The 27,074-nt window shown below is 42.1% G+C and overlaps 1 protein-coding gene across 1 annotated transcript in view; it reads right to left on the bottom strand.

The window, feature by feature from the left end:
- Positions 1-27,074, bottom strand: part of LOC109933504 (VPS10 domain-containing receptor SorCS1-like) — a 998,692-nt gene that overhangs the window by 139,331 nt on the left and 832,287 nt on the right. Inside the window, exons 10-12 of the mRNA XM_048609233.1 lie at positions 23,519-23,637; positions 11,160-11,249; positions 4,428-4,607 (exon numbers count right to left, since the gene is read on the bottom strand). Coding sequence (XP_048465190.1) covers positions 4,428-4,607; positions 11,160-11,249; positions 23,519-23,637 — 389 coding nt within the window. The remainder of the gene's footprint in view (positions 1-4,427; positions 4,608-11,159; positions 11,250-23,518; positions 23,638-27,074) is intronic.

Raw genomic sequence — 27,074 nt, 5'->3', positions numbered from 1 at the left:
ATTACCCTGACTTACTTATGTGAGGTATAATTTGTCTGGTTTGCACGCAATTTTTTTCACTGTATCTCAGTACATGTGACAATAATAAATCAAATGAAATCAAATCACTTCTGCATTCAACTGTTTCTGAAATGAATCCAGTACTTTTACTGTCACTGTCTTAACTGCAAGATTATTCTGCACGTTTTTCAATTCTTCTGTTAAGAGTTCCATGAAATGAGCTGTGATTTTTGTTTTTTAATTGGATTGAACATTCAAAATTTGTTACCATCACAAAATATCCAGTATGCTCAGAAATATCCCACTAGAGAAAATTTATTTGACAGAAGGAAACTGCTGTCCTTACGTGGTCTGGCCTGCAGGTGACTCCAGACCAACAGCAATGTGGTCGACTCTTAACTGTCCACTGGGCAATTAGGGATGGGTAATAAATGCTGGCCTAGCCAGTGACGTCCACGAATGAATAAGAAACACTGTCAATATTTCAAGATCAGCAAGATATAACCCATTATATTCTCTAATCTTTGCTGTGTGGACCTGTGAAGCAGATTGTCATTTGAATGGTCAACACTGATTCACTCAATTCTGCTCTAAAAGAGAGATCTAAGCCTGACTCTGGCTGAGCAGATCACTTAATTAAATAAAGGTAGATATGCTGCAATGTAATTCAGGGGTGGTGTCATGATCTCCTGGGCTAGTTTCAATTTCCTAAGTGACTCAAAATGTAATTTTTTGACTTTTATTTTCCATAATTAGCTTGTGTTTAAACTTGATTTCTCAGCTCACCCGGGAAGCTACATAACTCTGGGTGTGTACATATCCTGTTAGCCAAGCTTCATGGTTTTCTAATGCAGGCTGGATGGACCAGGTATTCTTTCTCCTCTCCAACATTATTGTACATTTATAAAGACATAAATCCTAATCAGTGTTCAGTAAACATTGTATAAATTCACACAGAAAACAGTAAAAAGCATGCTTACATTCTGTCTCTAATATTTCATGTCATAACAGTACAGAAAGAAGAGTGAGACCTTTAACTTCTTGAGCTTTCTCCTTTGATTGATGTTCTTGTTGTGCTATTTTATGTTGGAGTGAGTGAGAGCTGCTGGAATTTGGGCTATGACACTCAGCTGACCCTCTCTCCTCCATTAAAATGTCGACTGAATGGAGCTAAAGGAACTGGTCTATGAAAAAGAACCCCCCCCTTTTTTACTTCATTTCTCTGACCCTGAACATGCACATGGTCTGGAAGTTGATGGTCTCATTTTGTGAATGAGAGTTAATGGAGTTGACAGATAGGGGTTGGGGCATGTGACCACAAAACATTCAATCTGACTCCAGGAAAAGGTGAGTTTCACTTGGCTATTTACAGAGCCAAATATCAAAGCACTGCAAGCCCAACATTGTGAGGTCCCAGACTGGGAGTTAGGTCTCTCATCAATGGCACAGAATTATTGGTGTCTCAGATTTTCTCCGTGGAGTGCACACAAATAGGCCATACAGCCCAGCCGGTCTGTGTAAATTCACATTCCACCTGGACCTCCTCTCACTGTTTCCACTCTTCCCTTTGCTCTATCAGCTTAATCTGACTTCCTTTGTCCCTCCATGGTGTGTTCACCAAGCTACTCCTCAAATGACAGAAACTTTGTAAAGCTACAAGGTTACAATACTAGCACAAGAACAGAAATTGCTGGAGAAACTCAGCAGGTCTGGCAGCATGTGTGGACTCAGAAATAGAGTTAACATTTTGGGTCCAGTGACCCTCCTTTTGAAGGGCTGAAGAGATGGAAGAGGCGTCAGTGGTGATCTTTCAGGAATCACTGGAATCAGGGAGAGTCCCAGAACTGGACTGGAAAATCTCTAATGTAAGCCCCCTTTTTAAGAAGGGAGTAAGGCAAAAGAGGGGAAATTACAGGCTGATTAGCCTGACCTCAGTCATTGGTAATATTTTGTAGTCCATTGTGAAGGATGAGATTGTGGAGCACTTGGAAGTGCATGATAAAATAGGGCAAAGTCAGGATGGCTTCATCAAGGGGAGGTCATGCCTGACAAATCTGCTAGAATTCTTTGAGGACGTAATGAACAGGATAGACCAAGGACAGCCAATGGATGTTATCTGCCTGGACTTCAAGAAGGCCTTTGACAAGGTGCCGCACAGGAGGCTGCTGAGTAAGATAATGGCCCATGGTGTTAGAGGCAAGGTACAAGCATGGATAGAAGATTGGCTGTCTGGCAGAAAGCAGAGAGTGGGATTGATAGGGTCTTTCTCAGGACAGCAGTCGGTGACAAGTAATGTTCTGCAAGGGTCAGTGTTGGAACCACAACTTTTCACTTTGTATATTAATGATCTAGATGAAGGAACTGTGGGCATTCTGGCTAAGTTTGCAGATGATACAAAGATAGGTGGAGGGACAGTTAGTATTGAGGATGTGGGGAGGCTGCAGAAGGATTTAGACAGGTTAGGAGAGTGGGCAAAGAAGTGGCAGATGGATATAACTTGGGAAAGTGTGAGGTCATGCACTTTGGTAAGAAGAATAAAAGCATGGACTATTTTCTAAATGGGGAGAAAGCTCAGAAGTCTGAAATGCAAAGAGACTTGGGAGTTCTAGTCCAGGATTTTCTTACTTGGTAACTTGCAGGTTGAGTTGGTAGTTTAGAAGGGAAATACAATGTTGGCATTTATTTCGAGAGGGCTAGATATAAAAGCAGGGATGTACTTCTGAGGCTCTATAAGGTTCTGGTCAGACCACCCTTGGAGTATTGTAAGCAATTTTGGGCTCCATATCTCAAGAAAAACATACTGGCCCTGGAGCAGGTGCAGAGGAGGTTCGCGAGAATGATCCCAGGAATGAAAGGCTTAATATAGGAGAATGTTTGAGGGCTCTGGATCTATACTCAATGGAGTTTAGAAGAATGAGGGAGGATCTAATTGAAATGTTCAGAATACTGAATGGCCTGGACAGAGTAGACATTGGGAAGATGCTTCCATTTGTAGGAGAGACTAGTACCCGAGGGCACAGCCTTAGAGTAAAGGGAAGACCTTTTAGAAGGTAGATAAGGGGAACCTTCTTCAGCAAGAGAGTGGTGAATCTATGGAATTCACCACCACAGAGGGCTGTGGAGGCCAGGTCTTTGAGTGTATCTAAGACAGCGATAGGTAGATTCTGGATTATCAAGGGGATAAAGGGTCATGGGGAGAAAGCGGGAGAATGGGGCAGGGAAACTTTACAGCCATGACAGAATGGTGGAGCAGACCCGATGGGCTGAAATGGCCTAATTTCTGCTCCTATGTTTTATGGTCTTATGATCTTTTGTCCTGAAGAAAGATTACTGGACCCAAAGCGTTAACTTTGCTTTCTCTCCACAGAAGCTGCTAGACCTGCTGAGTTTCTCCACCAATTACTAATTTTGTTTTTGATTTCCAGCATCCAGAGTTTTTTGGTGTTTTTTCTTTGTTTAAGGTTACCATACCATTGGCATTCATTTCAGTTGACTCTGGTGTGTGGGATGGGGTCTATTGTGCAATAAGTGCGCGGCTGCATGTTCAACCCTGATCCAGAATTTCCCCTCAATTCCTGCTGCAGTAAAAGGTCAAAGTCAAGTCACCATAGTCTTGTTGACCATGGGGCTGCTCTCTCATTACACAGAGACAACTGGTAATGGTTTAACCTGAGGATCACCACATCTCAAAGCTGGGGATAGGTTGAGAAGGAGAGTCCTTCAAGGTAAAGCCAACCAGTACAGGATCTCCACCCTGAAAGGAATAATTTCACAATGCTGACAATGCCACTGTTTATGGGGATTAGAGAAAGGTAGGTTATTCTATTGTGGGAGGAGGGGGTGGGATCGACAGGGAGAGGGTTAGTTGAGATTGGCCCACTCCATCACACAGAAAGACTATCCCTAAATATATTTCCTCCACAGTCTGGAGTTTAAGATTTGGCCACTGCAGGCATAATGGGCCAAATGGCCTACTAAGCACTTTAATCATTCTGTGATTGTAAGACGAGGTCTCCATACAGATAACATATTTACACAACCATTCAGGATTTCAAAATTGCTTTCCCTGCCAGCAGCCCAAAAGGCAATTGGTTTTAAATCTCCAGGAGAAAGTGTACAATGTAGAAAGATGGATTTTCTTTTCTAACAACACTCAGTTTTGACACTAATCAAACAACATCGTTCACTAAATCCATTATGGGGTTCAGCCGCAAACACATTAGTATACTTCCTAAATGGGTCAATCTGATCTTCTCTGAGCTAATTTAATCCCTTCCTCAGACTGATCACTGGAACATTGGAGCTGAAATATCGGCTGGGTGTTTGTCATTTAAATACTCTGGAAAATTCAGTTTATTCATGTCAGGTTTCAGTAAATTAGAAACCTTTATCTTAAGGAGTACTGTTGAATACAGACATTACATTACCTCATAAAGGTCAATCATAACATTGCCCTCCAGGCCTCGGCTGCTTTTCACATTCTCTAAAGCGATCGTGAAGTAAGCTCCTCTTGCATCAGACACGTACAGATTGTATGTGTCGTTCTGGTTCCACTCTTGCACAGCGGCAAACACTTGGTTGTCATCGGTGCTGATAATGTGCATATCCTGCCAAGAAAACAAAAGCTTTAAGTTGTGCTGATGCTGTTTTGAGATTACTGTTGTTAAACCGGATCCTGTAGCATCACATGATCAGTAGAGAGTACAAATCTCAATCCGTCCCACCCAATCGACTTTCTTGGGATTAATTTTGTGGCACACAATAATAAGGCATTACCAGGCCATATTTACCGTGTGGTTAGGCCTGAATATTCTGAATATTCTTTGAGAGCAAAATCTCATTGCTTGGTTTGGATGCTAGGGCCAGGAGAAGTTGTGCAGTTGAGACAATGTGAAGTGCAACTGAAACTTTCTCATTTGTTTCTTGGGTCTGAGTGGTGCTGACTAAGTCAGTATTTATTGCCCGTTGCTGGATGCCATTGGAAGAACGGCCATGAACCACCTCTCCCTCACACCCCCAACCCCCAACTCCCACTACCACCCCTACACTCATAGTCCCACATCCTCATTAAAGAGAAATAACCGGCAGTGATTTAACCTGAGGGCCACCACAGCTCAGGTGAGGGGACAGGTTGCAAAGGAGAGCCCTTCATGGTACTCTCCAGAGGCAAAGCAGGTTACAAAGGTACCTATGGTCTGCCCAAAAATTTGCAGAAACAGATAAACAGAGGCAAACACTGTATACACAACTATTTGTGACAAAGACTTTCATCACCTCAAACCATCCAGATAAAGGGGTGGCACTAAGGTTCAGTGGTTGGCACTGCTGCCTCACAGTGCCAGGGACCCAGGTTCGATTTTGACCTCAGGCAACTGTCTGTGTGGAGTTTGCACATTCTCCCCATGTCTGCATTGGTTTCCTCTGGGTGCTCCGGTTTCCTCCCACAGTGCAAAGACATGCAGGTTAGGTGGATTGGCCATGCTATGGCGTGCAGGCAAGGCGGATGGCATGGGAATGCTCTTGGAGGGTTGGTGCAGACTCAATGGGCTGAATGGCCTCTTTCCACACTGTAGGTATTCTGTGATAATGCCATTCATTGTATAAGCACCTGGATTAGGGCACAGTGTATCTTTTCCTTTTTGTTTTAAATGATATTCCAAAGAACAAAGAACAAAGAAAATTACAGCACAGGAACAGGCTCTTTGGCCTTCCAAGCCTGCGCTGATCCAGATCCTCTATCCTCTATCGCTTATTTTTCAAGGATCTGTATCCCTCTGCTCCCTGCCCATTCATGTATCTGTCTAGATACTTCTTAAATGACGCTATCATGCCCGCCTCTACCACCTCCGCTGACAACGCGTTCCAGGCACCCACCACCTTCTGCGTAAAGAACTTTCTACGCATATCTCCCTTAAACTTTTCCATTCACTTCCCCTCTCCCACGGCAATAATGACCACACTTAGATTAATTGGTCATTTTTTACACGTGTGTGGTGCCTTTGTTGCCCACATGTAAGGAGGCATTGTTAAAGCCACTAGTCAGATCACAGCTGGAACACTGAACAGTTTTGGGCCCTTATCTAATGAAAGATATAGTGGCATTGGAGGTAGTTCAGCGAAGGTTCACGCAGCTATACAAGGTATGGAAGGACTGTTTTATGAGGAGACATTAAGAAGGCTGGGCGTGAAATCATTGGAGTTTAGAAGAATGAACGGCAACCTTATAGAAACATACAGGATTCTTAGGGGATTTGACAGGGTAAATGTGGAGAGGTTATTTCCCCATGTGAGAGCGTCTAGGACTAGAGGACACAATCTCAAAACTAGGGGGTCACCTGATTAAGACAGAGATGAGAGGGAATTTCTTCTCTCAGAGGGGAGTGAATCTTTGCTGCAGAGGGCTCCAGAGGGCTGTTGAGGCTGGATCATTGAGTATATAGAAGGCTGAGACAGATAGATTTTTAATCAGTATGGGAATCAAGTGTTATGGGGAAAAGGCAGGGAAGTGGAGTTAAGGATGATCAGATTTGTCATGATCTCACTGAGTAGCAGATCAGACTTGATGGGCTGAATGGCCTACTTCTGCTCCTTCCACTTATGATCTTACGATGATAATTTTGATATTCCAGAAGCAAAATGTGTGTGAATTGATTATCTCAGGGATGGTAAGAACAGCCGATGCTGGAGTCAGAGATAACACAGTGTGGAGCTGGAGGAACACAGTAGGCCAGGCAGCATCAGATTGGCAGGAAAGCTGACGTTTCGGGAAAGGTCCCTACCCGAAACATCAGCTTTCCTGCTCCTCTGATGCTGCCTGGCCTGCTGTGCTCATCCAGCTCCACACTGTGTTATCTATGAATTGATTATCGGTGTTTCTGAGTAAGGTGATAAGTTGTCATGTGATTCAACCCATCCATTTAAGACTTTTTAAGTCACATATCAGCAAAACAAGCAAGGGGCCAGTTTAAGTCAGTTTCTCTTCCCACCTTGCATGGAGATTTCTGGCTTTCATCCCATTCCTCTCTATGACTAGATATATTCAAACATTAAAGTGACCCACAGGCTGTCCCCAACTGGCTTCACCTTCATGGCCTGTTCACATCATTCAGTTGGCATCTTGTTTTGCTTCTGTTGCTACACAGCAAGCACTTCTCATTATTTTTAACACATTTATATCCTTTCTGTTTAATATTTAAAATAGTGCTTTAGGGAGGGAGACTTAAACAGAAACATCAAATCACTTTAAAGCTCGGAGAGAGGAATGGTGGATTCTTTGAGTTCAGTTGATGGGAAGAGTTGTCTTAAGCTTGATCCATTTTCTGTTTTGGGGGCAATAGTTTATAAACCACATGTACGCCAGTTACCCAGTCTTTCCTGTCTAAGTTATGCATCTTCTAGCATTGGGGGTACTTAGACTGTACTGTACTATACCTCAGGCAGTGTTTCCTCAAGTAACCCTGCTTTAACTGAAACCCACTCTAGAGTGTAATCTCAGTGGAAAAGAGTTGCCTCACACAAACACACCGCTCTCCACAAGATGATATTATGTTAAAACTGAGGCATGCACCTCTTATTTATTTTGTCACAGTTTAGGGGCAGAATTTTCCTGGCCAGTGGGTAAAGGGAGTGGAGGTAGAGAGGGCCAGGAAACATTTAGGGATAGTTCTGCCATGTATTGTCAATGCTGGAGAAGTTTTCCAGAGATGAGCAGAAATCCAATGACTATATTTAAGGTTAGCAGCAGTGGAATGCTTCTGCCATGTATGATGGGGGGGTCATTGACTCTGTGAAAGTGGCAACCTTGTAATGGTCTAAGGTCTTCAAAATGGAGACTCCATTTCACCAAAAGAGCGTGCTGTTTGCTACACCCACACATCAATCTCTGCCAGTGAAGCAGTTTCCTCAACGATCACGAGGGTCCTTGTTCAACGTCTATCTCCCTCAGTCATACCACTGATGGTCTCAGAGTTACTGGCTCTCTGATTCCTAGTGGCATCATCGGAATTCACCCACCATCCAGACTTGGATGAGGAACTTCATGGCAGTCAATTAAGGGAAACCTCCAAGAATATTCCTTATTCGATCCTGTTCTATCTTTACCCCTGTCCTTGTTTCCAGGGTTGGACCACTGGATTGATCCACGCTAAGGGGCAAGGTGCTGACCAGGTAACCTTCCTACTTTTACTGCGTGCTGTTCAGCATGTTGGAATGACTTTTACACACTGACCATTAATCTGCTTTTCCATGTCTGAATGCATCTTCCAAGGCCAACACATCTTGGCCTGGGACTCAACGGCAGAGCTTCTGACTCAGATGTAGGGACACTACCACTGCATCACAAAACCTCCCAGCCTAGAATGAGATGAAATTGATATATTTTTATCTTTCTTGTGTAAAACAGTAGGTCAAGGATCAACTCTTGAATCCAGAATATTGGGACAGCCCAGATGCCCAATGTGAGGTATTCATTTCCACTTATCATGACCTGTTTAGAAAATCCCTATCAAATTCTGGATCAATATTCATTGAGCGAAAACTTTGTTGAGCCAGAAAAGACCCTGCTCTTGTTCTAGTTCGTGGTGGTTATTTCTGGCAACCTGATGGGAGAAGCACGATTGGGCAGATTTTAGACATTTTCAACCATTCACCATCTGAGACATCACCTTGTGCCCAAAACAAATAAACAGTCACTGCTGCTGTGATGTGAACAGCAGACAGCAATAACATCATAAAAATGTATTATTTTCCTGTTCTCTATTGTTCATTTTTTACCTCCTTTTATGGGTTGTGGAATTTTAAAAAATAGTTTCCTCTTGTTTTACTTCCACATAAAACACAAAAAAAGCAAGAAATAGCCAAAACTATATACCATATTGACAATTAAACCTCTCGATTACTTTTTCTTTCATTCACAGGATGTGGGCATTCCTGGTTAGGCCAGCATGTATTTCCCATCCCTAATTTCCCAGGGGCAGTTAAGAGTTAACCACATTGCTGTGGGTCTGGAGTCACACGCAGGCCAGACTAGGTAAGGATGGCAGTTTCCTTCCCTAGAGGACATCAGTGACCCAGATGGGTTTTTCCCAACAATCAACAATGGTTTCATAGTCGTCTTTAGATTCTTAATTCCAGATTTTTACTGAATTCAAATTCCATGGCAGGATTCAAACCCCAGTGCATTAACTGTGTCTCTGGATTTGTAGCCTAGTGATAATACCACCAGGCTAACGCCTCCCCTACACAGTCTGATACAGAATCTAGAGCTTTAAGAGTGAATTGTCATTTCTGCTGCATGTGCTGACGTTGTTCAGCCTGCAGAGTGACATCTCTTTTACTCTCCATCCAAGGGCAATGTGTCATCTATACACTGGGAGATGGACATCATCAAATGGAAGTATCATCAATCGGGTATGGGATGTTTAGTAAATGCAGGGCAATAGGCATACTTGGATACTTGGAAGAAATGACTGACAAGCAAGGCTAGTGTTTACTGAAATCATGAGAAAAGGAATGCATCTATTCCAGCATCAGAATTAAGGCCAAAAAATCTCTACCAATAGGCCAAAAGACATTTGCTAAGAAGAGGAATTAATCAGGGTCACTGTCAAGTCTTCAGCTCTGGTTAACGATAGTACCTCAGGAACTCTGTGTATGTATCTCTCTGTTAGTCAGGCTGGATAGACATGGGCTGTTACACCACAGTGATGCATGAGAAGTTGGAGAAGATATCTTGAACATCAATCCTCAAATGGCGACACAGAGCATCTGTGGTGGCCTTTGTCCCTGCGCCACATAGAAATGACGCAGCCCACCAATGACACCAGTGTCAGGGGCACGTTGACAAGGAGGCAATGGCCAATAGGCAATGTCACTGGATTAGTAATTTGGAGTTGCAGGCTGACATATTGGTGTTATGGACTTGAATCCCATCATGACACACAGATATTTGAATTAATTTTAAAGTTACCCTTATAATAACTATGTAAAGATGTAAAAACCCAGTAAGGTCCTTTAAGAAAGGAAATCTATCAACTTCACCTAGGCTGGCTTACATATGACTCCAGAGTGTGGTTGACTCTTAATACCTGATCTCTGGGGTAATCAGGGATGGACAATAAAAGCTGGCTCGGGCAGTGACACTCACATCCCTAAAATAATTAAAACAGAAATGGATTTTCCCTCTTGATTGTCAGTTTACAGGTGTTATACCACTATGTAGGCTTCATTCCAGTGGGTAAGAAGACTTGCATTTATTATTTATTTTTATTCACTCGGGTGATGTTGCGTGTTCCAGTATCGTCTTTCGTTGCCCTTCAGAAGGTGGTGGTGAGCTGCGTCCTTGAACCGCTGCAGTCCATGGGCTATAGGCCCACAATGCTCTTGGGGTGTGGAATTTATGTGTCATGTGTCACATCCTCCAAGCACCCTACACATCCTATGATATAGTTTTGAAATGTAGACACTGTTATAATATAGGAATCAGAGTATGCAGCTTATGATCAGCAAGCTCTCACAAACAGCCATGTGATAATGACCAGATGAGTCGCTTTCATTGATGTTGATTGAGAGACTGAGGGCTATTTCCCCTGTTCTGTCAAGGGATTGTTTACATCGAGGAGAGAGGGAAGATAGGACCTCAGCTTGACACCACCTGAGAGATGGCAACTGTGACTGCTTCCACTATATCACACAGAACGTCAGACCTGACTAAATGTTCAAGCTCCTGCAGTGGGCCTTGAAGCCATGACTCTTGACACAAAAGCAAGAGTGCTGACGCTGAGTATGGCTCCAGGAATGGTGTACCTGATAGGCCAGGCGTATCTACACCAAAGTACAACTTGGCTCAATCTGGAGACCTCTGCTTTAGAGTCCCTATTAAATGTCAGTAGAAGCTGATCAATGAGGAGCTTTATTAATAGACATTGAGGTCACAAATGAGAAAGTTGTGTTAAAGGCATCCCATCTCTAACAGCCAATTCCCCTGGCCATACCCCTCAAATACATTTTGCCTTGTGATATTTCCACGTTGTTTGTAATTCTGAAATAATTAAAGAAAGATAAAACACCTTCATCATAAAACCATTGTAATGAGATGCTGTGTAATACAGGAAAATGCTCACTCTGTTCCAGAGAATGTTAAAATTTCACTTTTTTTTTACCTTAGGCAATGAATATTTGGGGAGTTTCATTTGCGTGAAGCTCTGTCTTCGATATGACACGTAGTAAGTCACCCGTCCACCAGACGTCACCTGGGTACAAAAGCACAAAGACAAATATTGCATGTTGTTTTTGTTCTGGAGCAAAGTACCAGAAATTGGTTATGGGCAGTAAATATTTTATGTAAAGCATATGTGCAATAAAAATTAACAAATGTTCTGACTTGACTTCAGGGTGATAAAGGCAATAACCACTTTAGCGCGATCACCAAAGCAATTTGGTGATTTATTTTTCTTCTAAAGTACAGACAATGGAAGTCACCAAGGTGAGGCTTTCCTGTAAATGAGACATGTCCTGAATTCACTGCCATGGCTGGAGACTGACTGTGAAGTACAATTAAACACATGACTGAAACAACAGCAGTGAAGAAATATTAAACACCACAAAGTGCTGCTTACCTGTACTTTGATTTCAAAACTCTGACTGATAGAAGCTCTAATAAATTCTGTTCATATTTCAATCTTGGTCACTCCAGAATCTTGACGAGCTTCACAAAATTGGAAGCATTTCCAATAAACAACAAACTTATTCATTTTATTATGCCACTGGTGATCATTATTTCTACATTACTATAATTGAGAAAGGACAAGGGTCAAGCTTATAGTATTGACTATAATTTCGGAGTCAATGCAGTCTACTATCTTTCACAGCATGCGTTCAAAGTACATAATAGGCAAGGTGGCTCTGCACATTTAGAAATGCTTCAACAGCCTCTAACTCTGGACCCTTCTGCCAAACCATTTGTTCTGCTTCACCCGCACTCTGTCATCTCTCTGCACTTTTTTTCATACCTGACTATTCATATAGCTACCATCAACTGGTGAAATAGCTGCATGTTGCAAAACAGCAAGAATGATAAGTGGATTATAAAGCTCTTCTTTGGCTCCTCCGAATAACCATGCTCATCACTGGATGTAATATTCCCACTTCTTGAGTGTGCCCTTTATTAGTCTGCTGCTATCTTGTTCCTTTTGACATTGACAGGCAGTGCCTAATTTGAGACGCTTGTCAGCTAAACAAACAAGGAAATAGATCTCCCTATTTAAAATAATTAACCGGCTTTTCTCAGTCACTTGCCAATCAAATCAAAGAGAGGATGATTTCTTTCCTGCAATCAGCATAGATTTATTAGTACATCTGAGTAATCATAAAAGGAACTTATTTAAAAATCAAGTACATGAATATCTTTCAGATGTGAAGGAGTTTTTTTTGTACTTGTCTGTTTCCATTTTGACAGAATTCATAGCTTGTTCTTTTGCTACAAATTGTCTTGGGAAGATTTTAAACTAGACAGCCGATTTCAATCACTGCACTGAGTTGGAATAGAGAAATTGAAATGCAGAGGCTCCATGTCTCACTCTATGCTTGCTGATTTTAATGGTGCTGGAAAATGTTACCACCAAAAAAACTTGAGGAAGGGTCACTAGACCTGAAACATTAACTCTGATTTCTCTTCACAGGTGCTGCCAGACCTGCTGAGATTTTCCAGCAACTTCTGTTTTTGCACCAAAAAGCTTGGTCTTACCCTTGATATCAAATGCATCTTGTCCCTTCAATCTCTCTTAGCTCTTTATAAAGACCCACATTCACTTGATTCTTTTGTTGCTCCTTTACTCAAAGGAGTTCTTTTGGTTCCTCTCTTTCATTGTTGAACAGGATGGAAGTGTTAGGAACGATGGTTTTTGCTGGTTCAAAGCTTTTTATCTATCAGTTAGACAGTTTTGCAGCATAAGTCTCTTTGATTTGAGATCTCTGAACTCATGTTCCTTCTAAATTGCCAGTATGATAGTCTAAAAGATCTTTTATCTGCTTGAAGGTGCTGAAATTAAGGTGCAAAAGACTTTAATTGTTGCTGAATTGTAATCTACCAAAGAACTTTAATGGAGAGGTCAAGATAACAAGTAAGTTTTCCTTGTTTTTTTATCAATCGTGTTAACAAGACAAGAATGAGCAAGTGATCAGCCCATTGGAGGCTTATTCACTCTTTCTTGTGACCAGAAACTTCAGTCTATTTCAAAAAAAGTTAATACAATGCAGTAATTTCTATGACCTTAAGATGAGCCCACTGAAAGGTACAAGGCATCTATCTTACTGGGTTTCGAGGCTGTAAAATGGTGTTGTAAAATCCCTAAAAGAAATGACTTGAAAGATTATGCTATTCTATTAATATTTTCAGACATGTCAGCAATAACTCCTCAAGCAGAGTTTCTAGCTGAAACTTTTCTTCTAATGATCAATGACACTGGATTTATTCACCACTGGTGAAACTCCTATGGCGATGCATATTGTAGATGATAGACTTTTTCTCGAATGTTACTATTACTTTGACTCTTTTTGTTTGTCCTCCTGTCGTTTAGTTTATTAGTATTTTCTCTCTCATGTGAGAAGCGACAGTGAATCAGGGAGATGCACCATCGTTTGCATTTGAGGTGTTCAGACAGGTGAAGTTCCCATCTAATTCCTTCCCCCAGTCTTCAACTTTGTCCTGGTTTCTCTTGCAGTCACTGTCCATTTGCATTATTTCTCTGTTTACCATCATGGCTATTATTGCCATTACTCATACACACATACAATCCCCAACCCTCCCACTCTGATCCATTGCTTCTTAATGTTATGCTCACCACACACCCCCATACCATATTGTTTCTCTTGTTCTATTCTCATCCATGTCCTACTATCTCCACGCTCCCTCCAATTAGCTGAGAGGCCACAGGTTCCTACAGCCCCGCTACTTCTTCCTTTCACTGTTGTTAGCCAATCTTTCCTGCGGAAGATATATTTCTTCTCAGAATTCAACCATTCTTCTGAAAAGCTCAAAATAGTTTGAGGAAAGATACAGCTCTCTCAGTTTGACTCCAGTGTTGGCAGTTCGGATTTTTAAATTGTTTAACTATTAGCAAAACAAGCTTGACTTGGGCTTTTCATTCCTTTGAAATTCTAACTTATACATTTTTAAGAAAAATATGTTCAATTTCATATGAACAATTGTACAGTGGGGTGAATTTTAATGTATAGAATGACTGGGAACAGGATCGAACATGAGATATTTGAAACATAAGAACGGGAGTAAGCCATTTAGCTCCCCGAGCCTGTTCCGCCATTCAATAAGACCATGGCTAATCTGTTTAAATCCATATATGTGTACTGGATGTGTCAAAGGTTTCCTAACATGGCCACATTGTTAACATCAGATTTCTGTGATTTGCTTCCAATTAGCAGCAGTGAGTATAGTGACAACTGACGCAATGTCCTACTGATCAGTAGGACACTCCAAACATGCAACATGAAGCAGTAAGAATTGGCATAAAGAGGGAAAGAAATCTTAGAAAGGAGTCAAGACAGACAAAGGCCACACACACAGTTCACTGATACCTCCTTGGATGCGTTGCTGGGGTCAATGAAGACACAGTGTGAGATATAGTTCCTTAGTAACAGGAAGATGAAGATTATTATTGAAACTGGAGGTTGCTGAGGTCAGAAACAGGAACAAAGTGTCACCCTCCTGGCTTCAGTGCAGGAAGCAGCTTAATGAGCTGGCCCTGTCAGAAAAGATAAGAGCAGTGGCCTATTCACCCATAACCTGATGCATGTCCTTAGCAAAGCTGCTGCAGCACCTCACACCAACTTGAAGGCTCATCTATCCATCTCTGTCTGCGCACTTCACATTCTCATTGATCTATAGCCACTCATTCTCAGCTTTTGTATAATTTGCCTCTCCATCACCTCTTCGTACATCTCAACTAATACTCTCCATCCATTGGGTTAACACATTCCATTAGTGCCACTGATAGCTCTGTTCTTTCCCTCCATGCAGGAGGGAAGAATAGAGGACAGCAGGGTGACACAAAGAATCAGAGGTGGCCTCAACAACTAACAACTGAAGAGAAGGAGATGCTGGAAATTTGCAGCAGCTCAGCAGATACATGCAAACAAACACTGTCAAGAAAACAAACTTCTTGAATACATGTTACCTAAATAAGGTTTTAAATATTGGGCCCTAGTTTGTATTCAAACCATTCCGAGAGGCAGCTGAGTTTCAACAGCTGATAATGCGTGAAAAATCGGTAGATGTTCAGCTATCCAAATGTCTATCGATGTATCCTGGGAAATTGGAGGGTATGCCCATGCCCATGCTCAAGCTGGCTCTGTGAAGGGCAGAGTTTATCATGTGGTTTTTCACTGTGAGATGGAAATGATGGCTTAGTGGTATTATCATTAAGCTGTTAACCCAAAGACCCAGGGAATGTTCCATGACCCCAGGTTCAAATCCTGTTCTGGCAAAAGTTGAATTTCAGTGCAGTGAAAAACCTGGAATTAAGAATCTAATGTTAACTGTGAAACAATTGTCGGGGGCGGGGGGGGAGTGGTGGAATCCCATCTGGTTCACTGATATCCTTTAGGCAAGCAAACTGCTAAACTAGCCTACATGTGATTCCAAACTCACATCAATGTGGTTGACTTTGAACTGTCCTCTGGGCAATAAGGGAACACTGGCCTAGCCAGAAACGGCCACATAAAAAAATGGACAGCATACATCATTCTTCTTCTGTCTTGATCAAAACTCCATGGTGATTTGTCTTTTCTGTTTTGGGATAATTGCCTTGAGTCCTCCCAGCTGCTGTTTTTTAAACAAAGAGTCAGACTCTTTAAGATCTATGTGTAGGCCTGACTGAACATGATGCATTTGATGCTGCTTTTAATCTTTTAGGATAATTCTCCATTCTCTACTGGAGTCTGAATCAATGCAAACTCTCCTTCAAGATTCAAGCTCTGACTTAATATCATTTGGCGTCTTCCAAGCAAAATACAGCAGAAATGTATTTTGTCTGATTAGACTTCATTGCTAAACTCTAAAAGCATGCCGACACTGCCATGAATGATTCATGGACAACAGGCATCATTAAGGACTATCTTGACAAGCATCACATCTTTTTCTCATGCTATTTGCCTTCATCGTTTTGTGTTCGCTTGTTAAAAAGACCAAGAACAAGGATCAAAAAGTGATGTAATAAACTGGACTAAAATAAAGTGCACGAGGCAATTCTCCATTTGATAGAAAGATTGGAATCAATGCCAAATAAGAACTGGGTGAGATAAAAGATAAATTGGTATGATTGATTTTTCTTGAAACAATTTGGATCTCCAAAAATGCTGTAGAACCAAAATTTTTTTTCTTGTTCCAGATCTGATTGACAATGATTGAATTGAGGTTTGTATTCAGTAAGACTTTATTCGTTCTAATTTTCAATGAGCCTGCAGACGACAATATCTGAAAAGGTCATCTTTTAATTTTCTTGGAATTAGGCAAGGGCTTTAGTGTATACATGCACATGCAATGTTACATTGCAGCCTTAAAATGAGCTCTTTATAGCATATAGTCTTCATTTACATGAAACAAGCTAATCATATTTGATTAAGTTCAACCAAGTCACTTTGTGTTTTGGGTTTCCGAAGCTTTTCCCCATTTAGAAATAGCCTCTATTCTTCCTTCCAATGTGTATAATCTCATACTTCTCCACAGTATTCCGTCTGCCACTTCTTTGCCCACTCGGCCAGCCTGTCCAAGTCCTTCTGCAGCTTTCCTGCCTCCTCAACACTACTGGCCCTTCCTCATATCTTTGTGTCATCTGCAAACTTAGCGACAATGCCATCGTTCCTTCAACCAGATTGTGAATAGTTACGGTGCTAACACAGACCCCTGCAGAACTCTACTAATTACTGGCTGCCATCCTGAAAAAGATCCCTTTATCTTTGCCTTCTGCCAGTCAGCCAGTCCTCTATCCATGCCAGTACCTTGTCCCTAACACCATGGACTCTTATCTTATTTAGCAGCCTCCTGTGTGGCACCTTGTCAAAGGCCTTCTGGAAATGCAAACAGATCACATCAACTGGCTCTCCTTTGTCTAACCTGCTCATTATCTACTCAAAGAATTCTAACAGATTTATCAGGCATGACCTCCCCTTGATGAAGCCATGCTGACTCAGCCCTATTTTATCATGCACTTCCAAGTAATCTGCAAGCTCATGCTTAATAATGGACTCTAAAATCTTATCAATGAACAATGTTCTATCTTCTCCCTTCCTTCCTTGTTAAACAGGGGTGTTACATGAGCCATTTCCCAGCCCTCTGGGACCCTGTCTGACTCCAGTGATTCCTTAAAGATGACCACCGAAGCCTCCATAATCTCTTCAGCTCTCTTCTTCAGGACTCTGGGTTGTAGTCCATTTAGTCTAAGTGATTTATCTGCTTTCAGAATCATTGAATCCCGACAGTGTGGAACCAGGTCATTCAGCCCATTAAGTCCATACTGACCCTCTGAAGAGCAGAGACCCAGACCTACCCACCCCCATTCCTATAACCCTGCATTTCCCATGGCTAACCCACCTAGCCTGCACATCATTGGACACTATGGGCACTTTAGCATGGCCGATCCACTTAACCTGCACATCTTTGGACTGTAGGAGGAAAGTAGAGCACCCAGACAAAACCCACGCAGACACAGGGAGAATGTGCTGTGAGGCAGCAGTGTTAACCACCTTGCTGCCCTTTCAGCTTCCCCAGCACCTCCTCCTTACTGATGGCCACTACACTCACTTCTGCACTCTCCAGACTCTCTTGAAGTTCTGGAATACTATTGGTGTCTTCCACCAAGAAACATGATTCAAAGTACCTATTTGGTTCCTCCATTACTATTTCTCAAGCTTGATTTTCGAGTGGTGCAATATCTCTCTCTTACCCTTCACTATCTAAAAAATCTCCTGCAATTTTCTTTTATATCACTAGCTTGCTTACCCTCATATTTCACCTTCTTCCCCTTTATTGCTTTCTTAGTTATCCTCTGCTGGTTTTCAAAGGTTTGCCAGTCCTCTGGCTTCTCACTAATCTTCGCCGCATTGTATGCTTTCTCTTTTGCTTTTATGCTGTCCCTGACTTCCCTTGTCAGCCATGATTGCCTCATCCTCCCCTTAGTAAGTTTCTTCTTCCTTGGGATGAATTTCTGCTGTGTCTCCCGAAATATCCCAGAAATTCCTGTCATTAATACTCCACCATCTTTCCTGCTAGGCTCCCTTCCAATCAGCTCTGGCTAGCTCCTCCCTCACATCTTTGTAATTACCTTTATGCAACTGTGATACCATTACATCTGACTCAAACTTCTCCCTCTCAAACTACAAGGCAAATTCTATCATATTGTGGTCACTGACCCCAGGGGTTCCTTCACCTTACGCTCTCTAATCAAGTCTGCCTCATTACACATCACCAATTCCAGAATTGCCTGTTCCCTCGTGAGCTCTACCACAAGCTGCTCCAAAAATCCAACAAATTCTTTGTCTTGGGATCACTACCAACTTGATTTTCCCAATTCACCTGCATATTGAGGTTCCCCATGATTATTAGAATAGTGCCTTTCCTACTTCTTGGTTTATTTTCCTCTGCACATCCCGACTACTGCTGGGGTGCTTGTATACAACCCCCATCAGGGTCCTTATATTTTTACAGTTCCTCAACTCAACCCACACAGATTCTACACCTTCTGACTCTATATCAGTTCTTGCTATTGATTTAGTTTCATTTCTTACCAACAAGGCAACCCCACCCATTTATCCATCTGCCTGTCTTTTCAATAGTCTGGGCATCCTTGGATATTCAGTTCCCACTGTTGATCCCCTTGCAACCACATCCACAAGCTCATTTATCTTGTTTTGTGTACTACCCACACCTAGAATTAAAAATCTAATGGTGACCATGAAACCATTGCCGACAATTGGGGAAACAAAAAACATCTGGCCTACTTAATGTCCTATAGGGAAGGAAATCTGTTATCGTTACCTGGTCTGACCTACATGTGACTCCAGACCCACAGCAATGTGGTTAACTATCAACTTGTTTCTGAAAGGCCCTAGCAAAATACTCAATTATATCCATTACTATGAAGTCTCAGCAAAGAAATGAAACTCGGATCACCTGGTATTGACCTTGGCATCAAAATAGACAATGGCAGAAAGCCCTCTGTTTACCCTGCAAAGTTGTCCTCATTAATATCTGGGGGTTAGTGCCAAAACTTGGAGAGCTGTCTCACAGACTAGTCAAGCAACAGCCTGACATAGTCATACTCACGGTATCATATCTTACACATAATGCCCCAGAGGAAGGGTCACCGGACCCGAAACGCTAACTCTGATTTCTCTTCACAGGTGCTGCCAGATCTGCTGAGCTTTTCCAACAACTCCTACTTTTGGAAAAAATTACTGCTGCTTTGTAGCCAGTTTGAGAACAGCAGGGATCTGCAAATACCAATTGTTCAGGGGCTTGTTAATAAGGCAGCATTGGTTCTGTAGTGCCTTCTTTATAGGCATAGAATGGAGGCAAGAAAGGCTAATTTTGGTGAAAACACCATCAAGTCAAAGGATCCCTGATCAAAGTCCAAGCTGCTATTGCTTTAAGGTTCAAGGCTTAGACTGATTTCAGATTATCCTGGGGTGAGGTGTGTACTGCTGACTCTGGGCCCCAAAACAAAGCACAGCTGAATTTCCATGCTTTTCTGCTTTGATGATGTTTGTTAACGGCTACACATTCACTGGGACATCAGGGAGACCATATCTGCTCAGTGAACTGCCACCACAGGATGTTTTAGATTGACTAATGGGACCCTGGTTAAACATGCAGTCTAGTCTGCACCCATTACCATGGATCACAACACAGAGCAGGATTTCAGGTCCTTGGTTTGGACTCTGATGTTAGTGTTAAATGAGGATCACAAGCCAGCATTGTGTGGGAAACAGTGACCCAGCAGGGACTTTACCAATAGGGCAGCCTATAGCCACAGCTGTAGCCAACAGGAGAGAAGGGGTTTCAAATCCTGAATAGATGGCTGGGTCTGTGCTTCGCTGCTGACACTATGGGAGAGTGTCTACACCGACTGGAATCAGCCATCCTGTAAATTAGTAACCAAGACCAATTAATGTCTCTCATTTGAACCTGAAGGAATGTTTCCAAGAGTATTAAAAGAAGGAACATTGAGATGGTGGGTGCACTTGTAGTCCTCTTCCAAGATTCTGGAAAAGTACTGGAAGGGTTTGAAAACTTGCCAATGTGACATCTTTATTCAGAATTGTAAAGAGACAAAAACAACTTACTACAGGGCAGTGATTTGAAAACCGCTAGATTCTGTTGTAGAGAATGTAACAGCAGAGCATCTAAAAATACTTAATATGATCAAGCAGAGTCAGCATGGCTACATGAAGGGGAAATAATGCCTGATTTATTAGAATAATTTTAACAATGGAGTAAGCAGGATAGATAAAAGGGGAAGCAGTGAATGCAATCTGTTTGGATTTCCAGAAATGTCTGAAAAGTCTCCTTAATTAGAAAAAAGCTGATGGTATTGGAGGTAAAATATTAGCATAGATACAAGATTGGCTAACTAATAGAAGACAAAGTTGAGATGGGGGGGCATTTTCAGGATGGCAAATTGTAATCAGTGGTGTGCCACAGGGATCAGTGCGGAGGCCATAAATATTTACAATATATGTTAATGACTTGGATGAGGAAAGTGAATGTACTGCATTCAAGTTTATGGATGACACATAAGTAGGTGGGAAGGCAAGTGGTGAGGATGATGCAGAGTCTGCAGAGGGATATGGACAAGTGAAGTGAATGGGCCTTTGTTACCCACAATTATACAAGGCACTAGTCAGATCACAGCTAGAACAGCTTTGTGACCCTTATCTAAAGATTGTTATATTGGCATTGGAGATAGCCCAGAGCAGGTTCATTAGCTTGATACCAGATTTGGAGGGACTGTCTTATGAGGAGAGGTTGAGTAGTTTAGAAGAATCATAGTTAACCTTATTGAAACAAATATGTTCTGATCAGATTTAACAGGGTTGACGCAGAAGGGTTGTTTCCCCTTGTAGGAGAGTCTAGAACCAGAGGGCAAAGTCTCTGAGTAAGGGATTGCCCAGTTAGGAGAGAGATGAGGAGGAATTTCTTCTCTCTGAGGGTAGGGAATCTGTGGAATTCTTTATAACAGAGGGCTGTTGAGGCTGGGCTGTTAAATATATTGAAGACTGAGATACGACAATTTTTTAAAATATTAAGTGAATCAAGGGTCATGGAGAAAACTTGGAAGGTGGAGCTGAGACTTATCAGATCAGACAAAATCTCATTGAATGGTAGAGCAGACTCAGTAGGCTGAATGGCCTATTTCTCTTCCCAATATCAGGTGATGGGTATTGCTTCTGACCCCCATCTTGGTTCTGGATAAATGAGCTGAAGGAAGGATCATACTGCTAGCTACTGCTTTCTATGCCCGTCCATACAGCACTTGAGAACCTGAAGCAGGCACATAAACACAGAATAATCCATTGTATTTCTAACAAAAACAGAATCATGCTTCATCAACACTACTGTCAGTAATGAGGACATTAAATAATTTTGAATGTATATAAACTATATCTAACAGCCTGGGAGCACAGGGTCTTTAGATTAATGTGATATAGAGAGATTCAGTTATGAGAAATTCCCCTTCCAGATTAATTCAATATCAATGTGCCAATTTCTTTAAGTGAATAGCACAAGTGTCAAGGGAAAACCCTCAGTGGGGCACTTTCAGTTAACAACAAGCAGTACGTCGAAATGTCCTGTTCTCTCCTCAGAGGAAGGAAGTGCATTGTGTCGAGTACATTTGGTGGAGTGGATTTGACAAATGCTATGCATGCACCCGGGACACAGGAGCTTAAATTCGCTGCAATGTCTTAACAGTACTACAGGGAGCTCCTAAAGCAGGTTCCCCAAATAAAACCCAATGAATACTTAATTGGATATGTGATTTATTCTGAGTGTCGTATGAGATTTTAAAGAGGCATGACTTCCTAACCATGCGGCAATAACTTCAGCAAACTCAAGAGACAATGTAAAAATGATTGAAGGCGTGTCAAATCTTACAAAGAGATTACAGGACAGAAAGAGGCCATTTGGTTAGTGTTTCTGCTTCACTTCAGCCTCTTTCTATCCTTCTTCATCCAGTTTTATCAATATAACCCTCGATTTCTTTATCCCTCAGGCATTTGTCTAGTTTTATTTTAATTGCATCTACACGATTCAACTCACCCATTTTGCGATAATGAGTTCTGCATTCTCACCACTCTCTGGGCGAAGAACTATCTTCTGGATTCCTAACTTGATTCTTTGGTGACTGTCTTATATTGACGGCCTCTAGTTTTGCCTTTTCTGACTTGTGAGTTCCCTCTCTGTATGTTGATGCTATCAAAAGTTTTCATAATTTTAATGGCCTCTTTGAAACCTTTAATATGGAGTTACAAGTGGTCCAAGATGGCAGTGGGGTAGGACTGCTGTGCTGGAGCTCGTCCACTCCAACTGCTTTTCTTTCTCTTTCTTTTTTTTTGCTCGCTTGTCTTTTTGTTACTTCCTTACCTTGTCCTGAGCTCGGACGGCATCGGCAGTGGGGAAAATCCAGCGCGTTGACCTTGAACGGTCTCGAGCTGAGCCCAGGGTGCAGACCTCTGGCAGGTCTAACGCAGACCTCATGCTGTCCCAGCGCGGAGGATAGTGAGCCCCAACTCACTTTCCGGGAGCAAGCACAGGACTTGGAATCAGCAGCGGCTACATCGGCAGAAGTGATGTCGGTGAGGTAGGCCCAGGGGAAAAATATGGTGCCTGAGGACCATCAACTTCATTGTTGGTTGGATCTGGTACTGGCAGCGGCAAAGTGGTGGTGCAAGGGCATCATGGCAACATCGATGAGGTGGACCCGGCAATGAGAGAAGCAACTCAGATGTTGGTTGATTTGGTGCTGGTGGTGGTGAGGTGGTGGTGGAACAGAATTGGCCTAAAGGCAAAGATGGCACCTGAGGATTGGGAATTTCAATGTTGGTTGGGTCCGGTGTAGATGGTAGTGCAGTGGTGGCAGAGGGATGGCAGCACAGGTATGGTGCTGAGATAGCCCAGGACTGGCTGATGGACTCTCTTCAAGCCATATCTTACTTTTTTTGATGTTATTCTTAAATTATTAAAAATGGCACCATATCGTGGTGACAAATGAAAGATTTTCTCTGTATTTTATTGTATTCTTATGTCAAATACACGTGACAATAAAATCAAAATAATATCAAGCATGTGAGATGTCGCCTGACTCCCTTCAGATCTTTAACAGAAACAGTTAAGCAACAGCTTTTGAGTAGAGCTCTGCACTGTTACACAAGTATTTTTGTGAGTTTAGAGTCGATGTTTTCATTGTGTCTTTAGCTGCGGGAAAAATGAAGTGAAAATCAAACCATTTACCTGAGCAAACACATAGTCATCTTGGACCACCAAGGAATTGTGATCTATATATCCTGGAAAGGGCTTGCTGCTTGCTGCTTCTGAACAGTTCTGAATTCTACAGGTAATATATTGAGCATCTGTCAATGAAAAACAGAGTGGAGATTATTTAATTAGAGAAATGAAAGACCTCAAAGACAAGCTAACACCATAAACTACTTTCGCCAAAAAACTTGGAGTCATTCTACTGTCATTATTTCCACACATGTGCCACAGAATTTTAACAAGGGGAGAAAAAAAAATGCCACGTGCAAAACAAGGGAAACAGAAAATGTCCCTCTCTACCTCCATTCCCCAGATGGTTTGAGAGCTCTCAGCTTCTTCCTCCACCAGAGGCCTGAACAGTCCCCATCCACCACCACTCTCGTCCACCTGGCTGAACTCGATCTCTCACTGAACAATTTCTCCTTTAATTCATCTCACTCCTGACAAGTCAAAGGAGTGGCTACAGGCACCCACATGGTCCCAGTTATGCCGGTCTCTTTATGGGCTATGTGGAACAACCCTTGTTCCAGTCCTACACTGGCCCTTCCCAAAACTCTTTTCTTGACCACTGCTTTGGTGCTGCTTCATGCTCCCACCTGGACCTTGAAAAATTTGTTCGTTTTGCCTCCAATTTCCACCCCTCTAAAACTTTCACATTGCCTGATTCTGACGATTGCCCTCCTTTCCTTGACCTCTCTGTCTCCACTTTGGGGAATAAACTGTCCACTGCCATCCACTGACTCCCATAGCTACCTTCGCTACAGCTACGTTCTGCAAGGACTCTATCCCATTCTCCCAGTTCCTTTGCCCATGTCACATCTGTTTGGATGATGCCACCTTCCACAACAGTGCTGCTGATATGGCTTGCTCCTTCCATGACCCTAGTTTCCTGTTCACTGTGGTTGACAGGACCTCTCAACTGTGTTCGACTTATGACATGTGCTTCAACTCTTGCCCCTTCCCATCTCTCACAACAGCGTGATTGGGTTCCCCTTGTCCTCACTTTTCATCCCACCAGCCTCCGCATTAAAAGGATCAATCTCCACCATTTCAGACAACTCCAGCAAATGTCACCACCAAACACATCTCCTCTCATTCCCCTGTCTGCATTTCACAGGGATCATTCCCTCTGGGACACCCTAGTCCATTCCATGACCATCAACACCACCTGTCTTTCACACAGTACCTTCCCATGTAACCGTAGAAGGTGCAACACCTTCCCACTTCACCTGCTCACCGTCCAAGGGCCTAAACAGTCTTTCCAGGTGAAGCAGCATTTCACCTGTACCTCCTCCAATCTTGTGTGTTGTATTCGCTGCACCCAATGTGGCCTACTCTACATTGAAGAAACCAAACGCAGGCTGGGTGACCGCTTTGCAGAACACCTCTGATCCGTGAGCAAGCAGGACCCTGATCTTCCTGTAGCTGGTCATTTTAACACAGCGTCCTGCTCACATACCCACATGTCTGTCCTCAGCATGCTGCAATGTTTCAGTAAAGCACAGCACAAACTGGAGGAACAAAATCTCATCTTCGGACTTGGCACTTTACAACCTACTGGACTTAATATTGAGTTTAACACCTTCAAATTGTGAACCAAGCCTCATTTCTTCCCTTTCTTATAGCCTTACTTGTTACATTCAGTGTCACCATGTCGTCCTCTCTCCCCACCCCACCCCACTGTAGCATAAACGTTGCCCTCTCCTCACCACGTCAGCTCTGATGGCAAATAGTCTAAACTCGAAAATTTAGCTTGCTCTCTCTCCATGGATGCTGCCTGACCGCTGTGATCTCCAGCGTTTCTTGTTTTCAACACATAACCTATCGTGTTTAAAGGGATTACATATCACCAACGTGAAGAGGAGGCAATTGGTAACAAGTTAAATAGCTTTTTTACTTAAACCTCATCCACATATCTCATTATTTTCCAGTGAATTTAAGTTCATTGTCTTGTTAAATTAAGTTTAACCACAACTTACAACTTAATCCACCTAATGCTTAGAATTTTCCTCCTCATTCATGTCTGAATCCATTATGGTGTTTCATCAGTGATTTGTACCAATTACACCTTGTAATGCAATGTCTTGCAGATTCATCTCAGCGTCCACTTTGCTTTGAGAATTGCCTCACACCAAAGAGATACGTTCAGTGACTGATCAAAGATTGCTGTTAAATCCTTTGCAGTCAGACACACAATCATTCTATTCTTGTTTCCTAAATCCCTTAAGATGCAGAATATATATCACTGAGAAAAGCCATTTGACCCAACAGATCCATGTTGATGCTTATAGTCAAAATAAATCTCCTCCAAGCCAACTTCATTTCATTTAATTAACATAACTTTTCATTCCTTTTTCCATCCTAATTTAATCTAATATCCCCTTGAATGCATCTACACTATTCACTTCAAATTGTTGCTGTAGTAGCAAGTGTTGCATTCTCACCAGACTGTGTAAAGAAATTTCTCCTGAATTCTGTGTTGGATTTATTAGTCTCTGTTCCAAAATTAAACAAATCATGATAGACGTACATAATCATAGAATCCCTCCAATGTGAACATCCTCCTTCATGTTTGTTTGCCTCCCCCTGGACCCCAGACCTGTTCTGTTGTTCCCAACACAACCAGTCCATTTTCAACTACTCTTACTCCCTGTTTGTTCCCATTCCACATTTATTTCTTTCCTGGCTTACTATCAGCAATCCCTTTGTCTCCTTTCCTTTCCTCTGTCTCTCTGTGCACTGTCTTCATCTATTTGTCTTACTCCTTGCTCCCTCCCCGCTCCCCTCTCCCACTGTAATATCACTGTTACCCAGCTGCTTTCAGTTCTGGTGTAAGGTCACTGGGCTCAAAACATTAGCTCGATGTTCCCTCTCCACAGATGCTGCCAGATCTGCTGAGTTTCTCCAGTACTTTCTCTTATTTTACTTGATTTGGACAATGACCTTCGGACTTAGGCCACAAATGCAAATCCCAAAACCTCAGTAAGAATTGTTATGAGAGAAACATTTGCTTGGAGTTAATCAGCACATGGAACTGAAACCCTGTGAAAAGAACTGTTTTGGAGTCAATTGACAGCCAGGAAAATTTAAATAGATGAACATCTATGGATAAGGAAGTAGAGTATTGATGCTTATAAAGACGCTAAAAGTTTCAAATGCTCCTTAATTTTAGGGGATTAGCAAGTTGTTTGGGAAGTCCATGATGAAGCAATAAAACACAGAATGTGGACAGAACGGGCCTAATTGTTGAATGATCTTTTCTCTTGTTCCTAGAAATTACATTCATAAAATCTATGCCATCGCATCTGGCTCAAAACTGTATTTCATGAAACCTCTATTTCCCAGAACTACAGTCATTTTACTTTGTGAGACTATACAATCTGCACGAATCTGTTCCTCCATAAATAACGGCCTCTGAAAAAGCAGTTCAATCTCTAAAACACAACAAAGTTCTTTGAATTGTGTTTTCAGTTCTTCATCTGTGCTACTAAACGATATCGGGACCAATGCATACACCACAGGAAGTAAGATT

This window comes from Rhincodon typus, chromosome 20, assembly GCF_021869965.1.
Source record: "Rhincodon typus isolate 14 chromosome 20, sRhiTyp1.1, whole genome shotgun sequence".
Taxonomy (NCBI): Eukaryota; Metazoa; Chordata; class Chondrichthyes; order Orectolobiformes; family Rhincodontidae; genus Rhincodon; species Rhincodon typus.
This window is presented reverse-complemented; position numbering and strand designations above follow the sequence as displayed.